The sequence below is a fragment of the Zophobas morio genome, unplaced genomic scaffold (assembly GCF_036711695.1).
Source record: "Zophobas morio isolate AGI-343-1 ecotype UQ-CSIRO unplaced genomic scaffold, CSIRO_AGI_Zmor_V1 ptg000011l, whole genome shotgun sequence".
In the NCBI taxonomy this organism is placed as follows: Eukaryota; Metazoa; Arthropoda; class Insecta; order Coleoptera; family Tenebrionidae; genus Zophobas; species Zophobas morio.
In genome coordinates, this window is record NW_026972116.1 from 19,849,169 (window position 1) to 19,861,355 (window position 12,187).

At 32.0% G+C, this 12,187-nt stretch overlaps 1 protein-coding gene across 8 annotated transcripts; it reads left to right on the forward strand.

The window, feature by feature from the left end:
• Positions 1 to 3,928: 3,928 nt before the first annotated feature.
• On the forward strand, positions 3,929 to 12,103 carry LOC135127161 (KAT8 regulatory NSL complex subunit 3). Of its 8 annotated transcripts, XM_064053533.1 has the most exons (12): positions 3,929 to 4,123; positions 4,176 to 4,615; positions 4,666 to 4,927; positions 4,980 to 5,259; positions 5,336 to 5,633; positions 9,820 to 9,967; positions 10,022 to 10,235; positions 10,554 to 10,832; positions 10,896 to 11,003; positions 11,050 to 11,106; positions 11,173 to 11,226; positions 11,287 to 12,103. In XM_064053533.1, exons 1-12 carry the CDS (start codon positions 4,052 to 4,054, stop codon positions 12,030 to 12,032), a joined length of 2,958 nt encoding a protein of 985 aa, XP_063909603.1. In that variant the 5' UTR covers positions 3,929 to 4,051; the 3' UTR covers positions 12,033 to 12,103. The 8 variants fall into 8 exon arrangements, with proteins under 8 accessions (XP_063909603.1, XP_063909600.1, XP_063909601.1 ...); XM_064053530.1 differs by having other exon boundaries at positions 11,050 to 11,226; XM_064053531.1 differs by having other exon boundaries at positions 11,173 to 12,103.
• The last annotated feature ends 84 nt before the right edge of the window (positions 12,104 to 12,187 follow it).

A 12,187-nucleotide genomic window follows, 5' to 3' on the forward strand; every position in this document is an offset into this window, starting at 1 on the left:
ATACTAATTATGTATATTAAGAAAAAAATAAGGCCAAAGATTAGGCCCCACCCATACCCGCCCCGATTTCAATTCTCAATTGTGGTGAATTTTTCATTCGTTGTCAGATCGACGGGTGGGGCTTAATTGTAAGATCCATATTTGTCTACAAGAATTTACCATTTTAAACATGTTTTAAGTTTCTTGTTCTCAAAAAACGACTACGTATATTAAGAAAAAAGGCAAAATATAAGCCCCGCCCACCCGCCCTATCTCAATTGTGAAAATTTGTTTTAATCGTCGAGAGCCAAAGGAGCGGAATTTAAGTGCAAAATCCTTATTATTTCTCTACAAGAAATTACCATGTAAGATATATTTTTGAGTATCATGTTATTCAAAGAATGCTACGAGTATGTATATTAAAACAAAATTAAAGCCAAAGATTAAGGGCCACACATGCCTGCCCTGATCCAAATAACTAGTAATGAAGTTTTCATTCGTTGGCAGACCTAAGGGCAAAAACCCAATTTGAAAATCCATATTTCTTTACAAAAATTTACCATCTTAAACATGTTTTAAGTTTCTAAGAATGAAAAAAATCATCACAATTGCGATGGGGTGGGTAGGCGGGGTTTATATTTTGCCTTTTTTCTTAATATACTTGCATAGTATTCATTGAACAACACAATACTCAAAAACATGTTTTTAATTTCTTGTAAAGAAATAAGTATTTTGCAGTTAAGCTACGCCCCTTGGTTAACGGCGAATAAAAAAAATCATCACAATTGAGATAGGGCGGGTGGGCGTGCTTACATTTTACCTATTTGTTTTAATATGTGTACTTCTTTTCACAACATGAAACTTAAAATATGTTTAAAATGGAAAATTTGTATAAGGAAATATCGATTTTGCAATTAGGCTCCGCCCAAGGTTCCTTAATAGTGACTAGGTTAGTGCATATAGCGGGTTTGTAGACAGACCTGTTACAGGAGGAAGGGGAGCCACCACTCGTTTATGACGTAGAAAGTGCCTCGGTAGGGTTTTTGGGATCTTGTTGTGAATACCCTAACTGTGATTACGTCCTGGCACTCCTGGCTACAAAGGTTTTGTAACACAATGGCAGTTTCGGCAAAATCCAAAGACTTCAAATATTCTGTCTCAATATATTTGAAGTCTTTGGCAAAACCGCTCTTGCAATGTAATGGGAAAAAGTAACTAGATTTAAAATTAACCGCGTAAGAGGTACTTTCTACGTCATCATCATGTCTCTTCAAGATCATGATATACCCTAACCTAATCACTATAAAGGGAGCTTGGGCTCCGCCCCATAATTGCAAAATCCATATTTCCTTGCAAAAATGTACCATTTTAACCATGTTCTAAGTTTCTCATTGTGAAAAGGTGGCTATGTATATTAAGAAAAGAAAGTCAAAATATAAGCTACGCCCACCCGCCCTGTCTCAATTCTGATGATGTTTTTTATTCGTCGTAAGCCGAGGGGCGGAGCTTAATTGTAAAATCCTTATTTTTCTACGAGAAATTACCATGTGAAATATATTCTTAAGTGATCGCATTATATAAAGAAAAGTTAAAAAAGAAAACCAAAAAAGAAGCCCCACCCATCCGTCTCGATTTCAATTGTGATGAATTTTTCATTTGCTGTCAGACCGAGAGGCGGAGCCGTAAATGCAAAATCGATATTTGCCTATACACATTTTTATTTTAAACATGTTTTAAGTTTCCTGTTGTGAAAAAATGACTACACATTTTAAGAAAGAAATGCCAAAATATATATGCCCCGCCCACCCACCCTGTCTCAATTCTGATGATTTTTTTATTCGTCGTGAACCAAGTGGGCAGAACTTAACTGCAGAATACTTCTTTACAAGAAATTAAAAACATGTTTTTGAGTATCGTGTTGTTCAAAGAATACTATGTACATTAAGAAAAAAAAGGGCACAATATAAACCCCGCCCACCCACCCCATCTCAATTGTGATGATTTTTTATTATTAGAAACTTGAAACACGTTTAAGATGGTAAATTTTTGTAAGGAAATATGGATTTTGCCTTTTCCTTATTCTGTCAGGCATGATGAGAATTTGACGAAATGTTTTCAGTCATTTAAACATCAAGATAAAAAATCCGTAACGAATGGCGTACAGACGTCAACATTACCCTAAATTTGACCGGATTTATAAAGTGAATTTAATTTATTATGTAATTTTCGAATAGAAATAATTTAAATCCAATTTTTCAATGTCTTTTAAAAAAATATGCAGCGTGATCAACACGTACAGTTTGAGTTGGCAATATAATTTTAATTGCGAGAATTTTCTTGTGCTACTATTGCCAAACCTGATTCAAATACTTGGAGTTGTCACTTTTAAATGCTCAAGAAGTTTGGATATGAGATTTTAATAATAAATAAATCAATGACAAATTTTAACCTATAAATGTTACTGATAATCACCTGATGTCAGTTTTCACAACAAGAAGTAAAGTGGAGTGACAGGTGCACCAATTTCAAGAAAGTTCATTCATACCAACTGAAATAGTACTTATGTCCAAAAATACGAAAGAAATTAAAAGAAAAAACAAATGCAGATTAAAACAACTGCTAAATTTTAATCAATGTCCTGCAACTATTAAATCAATATTAGTGTATTACTAATTGTTCTAAAATGTGTCACGACAAATTGTAAAATTTTATTCTTAAAATTACTCAAATGTCGCTATGACGTCATATATAGATCTAGAGCCAATTTAAACTACTCTGACTTGGGAAAATATTACACTTTCTGTATCCCTAAAAATACACCTTTTTTTATCGGTAACAGAAAAATAATATTTCAGGCTAAATGTATACAATAACTACCTTGGGTCAAAAATCAGACCGATAAAACATTTGCCATTAATTCTATTCGAAATGTTATAGTAGTTCAAAAATATTGAAGAAAAAAAGTGTTTTATATCAGTGAATTTTAACGATTTATCTTTATAAATAAAAAAGATAGTAAATTTTAAATGGCACATTCGATGTAACAAATGAGTATCAAAAATTTAACTTGTTTTCTTTTTCAACAATAAATAAATCTAGAAAGTCTATTTTCTTTATGAACAATAAAACCAGGTTCCACTATCTAATTCAGAAAGAGAAAACAAATTTTTAACTCTAGTTAAGCAATTAATCAAATTCAACTGTGACAATCTGACAATCATTTAATAATAAAATCCACTTTCATTAATTTCAGCTGTCAGTTGAAAAATGTGTTTAAATTAGGTATGTGTTGAAGCGAAATATGTAATATAACAAGGAAGCTATAGAGCGCTTCAGAAATAAACAAATAATTATATACAGTAGCGGTCATTTCTACGGAACCACTCGATAAAAAGTCAAGTTGGTAGCCCTGTCATCTAGTACTTTACGCCGAACGCAGTTGGTAGCGGCAGTTGATATGGCAATCGAAATTAGCACAACACGAATGTTTCGGTTGCCCTTAGCTATGCCGCACTGTATCCGGTACAGATTGTATGTTCTGTTCATCTATTTATTAAAATAAAATATCTACATTGACAATGGGGCCATCTAACCTGTCAAATTTTTGACACATATGTTTCCCCCAGAAACCCGTCAAGGTCACGTACACCAAACAAATTTTGAAAATTTACACTAGGGAGTGGTTCTATAGAAAAGATCGCGACTTTAATTATGGACATTTTTGCTTTTATTTTATACTGTAACTGTGTTGATTCGTTCTATCACGAGGGCTAAGACAGAATCACGACAGAATAAATTCAAAAAGGCAAAATTAGACTCGTTTCAGTGTGCTCGACCTTACCCACTGCTTCCTGGATGTAAATTCCATGTGCTCTATCCTCCCCTACACACAATGACGCATCGTAGTAACTTTCGTTGCGTCAAGTTTTAATTTTAGTGTAACGCAGAATTCGCAGAAACGAATATTCAGTGACTGTCAACAAGAACAAACAAGATATTTCTGTGTTTTTATTTAGAAATCGGTGTCCAACTATCATTCCACTCGCCCTAACCCACCTATTATCCCAGTGGCATGTCTGAAAGACTACTTACAAACAGAAATCCAGCACAGGTAGATGGTTTTCTAGACGGTTCTCAGAAGCTGGTACACATTGAGGTTATGTCCCTTACAACAAACTAAATCTTTTTTGATTTAGTTGCAAATACTAACAACCGAAAATCACCCCATTAACGATTTCAACGAGTTTGTAGCACCCGTAAGTAACATGGTGGTGGGAAGCGACGGACGCTTCGCGTACACAAGTCACCTAGTGAACCCCTACGAAAGAGAACATTGGTGGATCCCAATGGACCACTGCTACGCCCGACCGTGGAACTGGCGTCCAGAGAGCACGTTCTTGCGCCCCACGAAAACCCTGTTCATGCCAAAACAGCCACCGAGTAAACGAAAATCGACGAACCCGCTGGCGCCGGTCCAGGATTATGAAGAAGTAATTGATGTGGTGGCGACTAGCAATGAACCGTCGCCGATTTATGATAAAACGAAGGCGAAAAATTTGATGGAGGAGTGTGAGAGGCATGCGGCGTTGGCCAGAGTGGACGATGGGGGTGATGATTGGGAAGAAAGTGTTCAGAGGTGTGTTTTAAAATTTGTCAAAATTGTTGAGAAAACTTTTTTTTTAACAGAACTGCGTGGACGACCACTCAAAATAGGTTATTTAATGGAATGTCTAGTATTTTAAATAGTGATCATTTGGCACGACTGGCACACACTGATTCACATAATGAACCTGTTGCTAGACGCGTCACTATTGATAAATCTGTGGAAAGAGTGCGGCGTTTAATGGCCACTGTATCATGGGACCCAAAATATACACAGTGGTTGCACCAGATATTGATTGATCATCTCAGCACACAGTATCTTGCGTCATATCTGGATATTCTCCAAGTGAGACTTTTTTTCAAAATTATATACCTACTTGTAGTAATAAATATTGTAGACCCTTAGGTCCAAACTTCCAACTTTTGTTGATAAAATGATGACGGGCGCTAACTCAAGCAGACTGAGTATGTTGGGTTATGAAAGTCTGTTTCCCCTAATGAAGCGACCTTGGGACCCTGTCGCTTTAAGTTTGATGCAAGATAAACCAAAGAAGTTGCCAGGCAATCCGGTGATTGTAGTGGTGCCATCAACCCCCATTTCTTCAAAAAGGATGTTGAAGTGGATTAATTTGCTCTCAAATTTGGCGACTGTGATAACAATTCCGTCAAATTATGGAGGTAAAAATCGTTAAATTAATCAAACCAAGTTTTATACAACTGGAAAATAGAGATAGTAGGGTGACAATAATTTCAGGAGGACCGGGACACAAAACGGCTATGATGAATTGTGTAGATCAGATGTTTGTAATGACAAGAAATAAAATCCAGGATATTCGTCTGGATTATCCTGGAAGAAACATTGTTTTGGCGGGATTTGGGTTTGGAGCAACTCTTGCATTGCAAATTGCTCAAGTTGAGCAAGTTTTGTGTGTTATAAGTATAGGTTTTTCACTTTTGACTGCCGAAGGAAAGAGAGGGGAACCTGATGATAATTTGCTAGAGTTGCAGTGTCCTGTACTGTTTGTGATTGGACAGTGTTCGAGTACGTCTCTGTAAGTATCAATTTATATTTTAAAATTTATGAAACTGGTATACGAAATAAAAAAAAAATGGTCAAAGGTTATGTCCATACGACTTCTTTGAAAAATTATAAAATTTAATTTTGCTCATTTTAATTTATGATGATCTCTATACATTGAAATAAATGTAGAAAACGAGTTTTGACAGCCTATAAATTTTTTGTGTTTGGCTACGACCGAAAAAATGAAAAATCGAGAGGTTTGGAAACTCTAAAATTTTTGAGAACGAAAAAAATCTGTATGTATTTTAAATATTGAACAATTGAAAAATGAAAAATCTAAAATAGGAAAATTACAGAATAAAACTGAAAAATTGCAGAAATATAAGTTGGAAATTGAAATTTTGAAAAATTGAAAATAAAAAAAAATGGAAACTTATAAAATTACAAAATTTAAAAATTGGATAACTCCAAAATCTATTAGACTGTAAAAATGAAGAATTGCAAAATTATGGAATTTCAAAAATCGAACAGTTGGAAAATGAAAAATCGATTGATTCCAAAATTGAAAATCTGATAATTAAAGAGCTGATTTATTAAAAACTGCGCAATTGAAAAACTGAAAAATCAAAAAAATGCAAAATTACAAAACTGAAAAATTGTGTAATTTTAAAATTAAAAAATCAGATAATAGGTCAATACAAAAATAACAACTGAAAAATCGAAAAATTGTAACGTTATGAAATTGAAAAATCAAAAACTTGGAATTCGAAATTTTGATATATTAAAAATCAAAAAAATAGAAAATCGAAGTAATGAAATTCGGATAATTGAAAAATCAGGGTTGTCTTAAAAACGAAAAATTGTAAAATATTTAAACTGAAAAATTAAAAGTGAAATTTTGAACTGAAATTAAAAACATTGAAAATTAGTAAAATTAAAAAGTTGGATAATTGTAAAATTGAAAAATCAAAAATTTAAAAATATGAATATTTTAAAACCAAAAAAATCCTAAAATTCAAATATCAAACAATTGAAAAATGAAAAATCTAGAAATTTGATAATCTGATAATTGAAAAAATGAACGTTTTAAAACAGGTAGAATTGATTAATGGAAAATTACGAAATTTGTTCTGTAAAAATCGAATGATTGAGACATCTAAAAATTTGAAAAATGTAAAATTGGACAATCAAAAAGTTGAAAAATCGTATACCTTTAAAAACGAGAAATTGTAAAATAATTAAACTGAAAAATGAAAAACTTGGAAAATTAAAATAGAAATTTTGAACAATTTAAAATAAAAAATTAAACACTTATAAAATTGCAAAATTTAAAAATTGTATAATTGTAAATTCCAAAATGTATTAGACCGTAAAAATGAAGAATTGCAAAATTATTAACAGTTGGAAAGTGAAAAATCGATGAATTGCAAAATTGAAAAAATTTAAAACTGAAAAATCGAAAAATTGTAAATTTACGAAATTGAAAAATCAAAACCTTGGAAAATTGGAAATCGAAATTTTGAACAATAACAAATAAAAAAAATTAACTTATAAAATTACAAAATTTAAAAATTGGATAATTGTAAACTCCAAAATGTATTAGACTGTAAAAATGAAGAATTGCAAAAATATTAAATTGAAAAATCGAGAAATTGGAAAATCTGATAATTGAAGAACTGATTTATTAAATAAAAACTGGGCAATTGAAAAATTGAAAAAATTTAAAACTGAAAAATAAAAAAATTGCCAAATTACAAAACTGAAAAATTGTGTAATTTTAAAATTGAAAAATCAGACAATAGTAAAATACAAAAATAACAAAATTGAAAAATCGAAAAACTGTATATAAATTAATGAAATTGAAGAATGAAAAATTTGGACAATTGGAAATCGAAATTTTGAACAATTTAAAATAAAAAATTAAAAACTTATAAAATTGCAAAATTTAAAAATTGGATAATTGTAAATTCCAAAATGTATTGGACCGTAAAAATGAAGAATTGCAAAATTATTAACAGTTGGGAAGTGAAAAATCGATGAATTGCAAAATTGAAAAAATTTAAAACTGAAAAATCGAAAAATTGTAAATTTACGAAATTGAAAAATCGAAACCTTGGAAAATTGGAAATCGAAATTTTGAACAATAACAAATAAAAAAAATTAACTTATAAAATTACAAAATTTAAAAATTGGATAATTGTAAACTCCAAAATGTATTAGACTGTAAAAATGAAGAATTGCAAAAATATTAAATTGAAAAATCGAGAAATTGGAAAATCTGATAATTGAAGAACTGATTTATTAAATAAAAACTGGGCAATTGAAAAATTGAAAAAATATAAAACTGAAAAATTAAAAAATTGCCAAATTACAAAACTGAAAAATTGTGTAATTTTAAAATTGAAAAATCAGACAATAGTAAAATACAAAAATAACAAAATTGAAAAATCGAAAAACTATATAAATTAATGAAATTGAAAAATGAAAAACTTGGAAAATTGGAAATCGAAATTTTGAACAATAACAAATAAAAAAAAAATTAAAAGTTATAGAATTACAAAATTTAAAAATTGAATAATTGTAAACTCCAAAATTCCAAAAATATTAAATTGAAAAATCGAGAAATTGGAGAATCTGATAACTGAAGAACTGATTTATTGAATAAAAACTGAAAAAATATAAAACTGAAAAATCAAAAAATTGCAAAATTAAAAACTGGAAAATTGTGTAATTTTAAAATTGAAAAATAAGACATTAGTAAAATACAAAATTGAAAAATCGAAAAATTGTAAATTAATGAAATTGAAAAATGAAAAACTTGGAAAATTGGATATCGAAATTTTTATATAAATGTATTAAAAATAAAAAATCGGAACAATGAAATTCGGATAATTAAAAAATCGGGGATGTTTTAAAAATGAAAAATTGTAAAATAAATCAACTGAAAAATCAAAAACTTAAAAAATTGAAACATAAAGTTTGAAAATCAAAGATTGAAAAATGAAAATTTTAAAACCGAAAAAATCCTAAAATTCAAATATTAAACGATTGGAAAATGAAAAGTCTAGAAATTTGAAAATTTGATAATTGAAAAAACGAACAGTTTAAAACAGGTAGAATTGTTAACCTGAAATTTTTGAGAACGAAAAAATTCTATAATTTAAATATCGAAAGATTTTAAAATTAAAATTTTCAAAAATTGGAAACTTGAAACAAAGAAATTCGGATAATAATAAAAATCAAAAATGAAATAATTGAAAAAACGAACATTTTAATAGAAGTAGAATTGTTAAATGTAAAATTGAGAAATGTATTCTTTAAAAATTGAATTATTGAGATCTCCAAAAATTTTAAAAATGTAAAATCTGACAATCAAAAAGTTGAAAAATCGGCTACCTTTTAAAACGAGAAATTGTAAAATAATTAAATTGAAAAGTCAACAACTTGGAAAATTGAAATTGTATTTATGAACAATTACAAATAAAAAAAAAAAAAAATTGAAAATTTATGAAATTACAAAATTTAAAAATTGGATAATTGTAAACCCCAAAATGTATTAGACCGTAAAAATGAAAAATTGCAAAATTATTAAATTGAAAAATCGAGCAGTTGGAAAATGAAAAATCGAGAAATTGGAAAATCTGATAATTGAAGAACTGGTTCATTAAAAACTGCAATTGAAAGATCGAAAAATTGTAAAACTGAAACATCAAAAAAATGTAAAATTACAAAACTGAAAAATTGTGTAATTTTAAAATTGAAAAATCTAAACATCATTAAGTTGAAAAATCAAAAATTGAAAAATATGAAAATTTTAAAACCGAAAAAATCCTGAAATTCAAATAAACAATTCAAAAATGAAAAATCTCATAATTGAAAAATCCGGGACGGCAGACGGACAGACGGACAGACAGACGGAAATGGGAGACCTATTTCTTCGTCTTCTAGGGGTCATGAAAGATCGAGAAAACGTAAAAGTAGAGAGTCGGCCGACGGACTCGATTACAATACTTCCTTTGCTTACGCTCGGGAAGTAAAAATTGATTCATTAAAAACCGGACAATTGAAAAATCGAAAAATTGTAAAAATATAAAACTGAAAAATCAAAAAAATGCAAAATTACTTTTTAATATGAAACGGCTAAAAACCCATCACGGATTCATAAACTACAGGTCCTATTTTCTAAACCTTAAAAATTTGTGATTGAATTATTTCAGGCAAGAGGATATGGAAGATTTACGGGAAAGAATGCGAGTTGAAACGGGTTTGATAGTCGTGGGGGCTGCAGACGATAATTTACGTGTAAACAAAAAGAAGAAAAAAACTGAAGGTATCACTCAGAGCGTCGTTGATCGATGCGTTGTTGTAAGTTGTAGCAATTCCCGACATTTTGTTGTAGTTAATCGCTATTTTTTCTAGGATGAAATCGGAGAATTTATTAGCGGAATTATCTTGTCTCCATACCCACCTCAGATTCGGCAGTCTCCCACAAACTTGACGACTGATGGAATTATGAGTAAAAAAATTAAAACCGAAAGGAAGAGATACAATTCTAACACTAGTTCAATAGATAGTGAACCGCCTTCACCCACACCCAGGATCACTAGACCAGGTCATAACAGTTCCCCTAACTGTAAGTTTACTTTTAATGTTTTTGGTGGAGGTGCCGGGAAAATAATTGGTGTTTGGTAGTAGTTGTAGTGGTTGTAAAATTGAAGCACCAGGTAGTTGGCACTTAATTATTAAGAAAATATCTTGCACTCGTATTCTCACAAATTGTACCAATAAACATTAAAGGTTGATTTTTGGACAGTTTAAATGTAAGAGGATGTTTTCGCTCAAATGACTGATTCAAACTTCAAGTGTTTATGTATAGTGATATTACTCAGTCATTTGACCAAAATCCCTAAAACACCGAAAATGTTAAAATAATGGGGTTATATTTTATTAGTGGGACGTCCACCGGGCTCAAAGAGCAAATCAAAATTGGAAGCAAAATGGGCCGCCCAAGGTACCACCTCTTCTCCTAGTAGTAGTCCTCCCCACCTCTCCACTCTACACACACCTGATACCTCATCCAACGACAGTAACCTCACCGATAAATTAAACACCGACATACCCACACCCGTTAAAAAAATTAAAACCCTAAAACCGACGCTGGTGACGCCTGAAAAATCCACATCATCCACCAATCAACACACCACATCTCCACCCAATCAAGCCTCTACAGGTTAGTATCGTGCTCCCACCCCCTACAAGGGTTGTACCACCCATTAAGCTTGCTCTTTTCCAGCAAAAGCGATGGGTTTGCAGAACCGCTCCCTATCAGGCTTACTGCAGAGCGACATCCAAAGCATCATGCAACCATCTATGGTGAAATCCGGCCCTTCCGGAATAAAAGGTAAATGAAAACATGTTCCACGTACGTGTCAATAAAATCATTTTAGTTCTCGAGAACGTAAAACTAACAAGCGGTATCCCGCCGAAAGTTTTCTCAAATAACGGTAAGATGCTCGATTTGTCAAAAACCTCAGTAATTAACACAAAAACCACCAATCCGAATTCGATAGTGTTGTTGCCAGACGGTAAAATCAAAAATTTCCCAACCAATGTCAAGGTGCCAGGTAAGGGATTTATTTTAAATGTGGAATCTGGTATGAATTGGAAGCATGTTTTTTCACAAGGAGGCAGGTATATAACGTCAAAGAGACAACTCTTGGGTAACAAGCCACCAAAGCCGGTCAAAAAGATTTCCTATTTACCTCAGACGTGCTCGTTGCAAACCACTTTACCCCCACCTACGAATCTAACCACCCAGGATATCATGGACCTGCCGATTATATTCGCAGACGATAATCAGATTTTGGAGAACACGCTAACGCCGCCCGAGATCAAACCTATGTCGCAGATTGTGACCTCGACGCCTACACCGAAGTTTATTTCAGCGAGCACCCCGAATAAGTTCATGGTGATCAATAAACCGCAAAATTTCATTATATCGCCGACCCCGAAAATGAACACACCTCCACCGGCGAAGGTGCAACCGAAATACACAAAAATTATTCTCTCGTCTAAGAAAGCTCCAGAGCATACAGCGACGAGCGTAAATACAGTCAGGAAAGCGTCACCAGAGGTCGTTGTAAGAGAAGCTCCACCACCTGAAATACCTACGTTGAATTCAGCTGCAGAAGAATTCGATTTAGAGAACGAAATAGCTGCCAGCACTTTGTATAAACGAAAAGTTGAAGGAAGCGATACCGAGTGTTTGGAAATTGTTACTACGAAACCTGATGAATGTGGCACCATTCCTGCGATCTTGGAAGACAAGTGGGTGGGTCCGGGGGAAGCGTTGAAAAGATCGGCCCAGGAAGCGGAAATCGTCGAGGCGGAAGCTGGACCCAGTAAAATTTTGAAACTCGACGCGGTTTAAAGAAGTTTGTTTTGTTCGTTACCACGGAATTTGTTAGATCTCAATAATTTAATAAAGCATAATGTTTATTACTTTCGTTATTACTTATTCTATAAGTCTGGTAAGAACCCTAGAAAAAAAAACACCAATAATTTTTGTATCAATTTCATGATTAA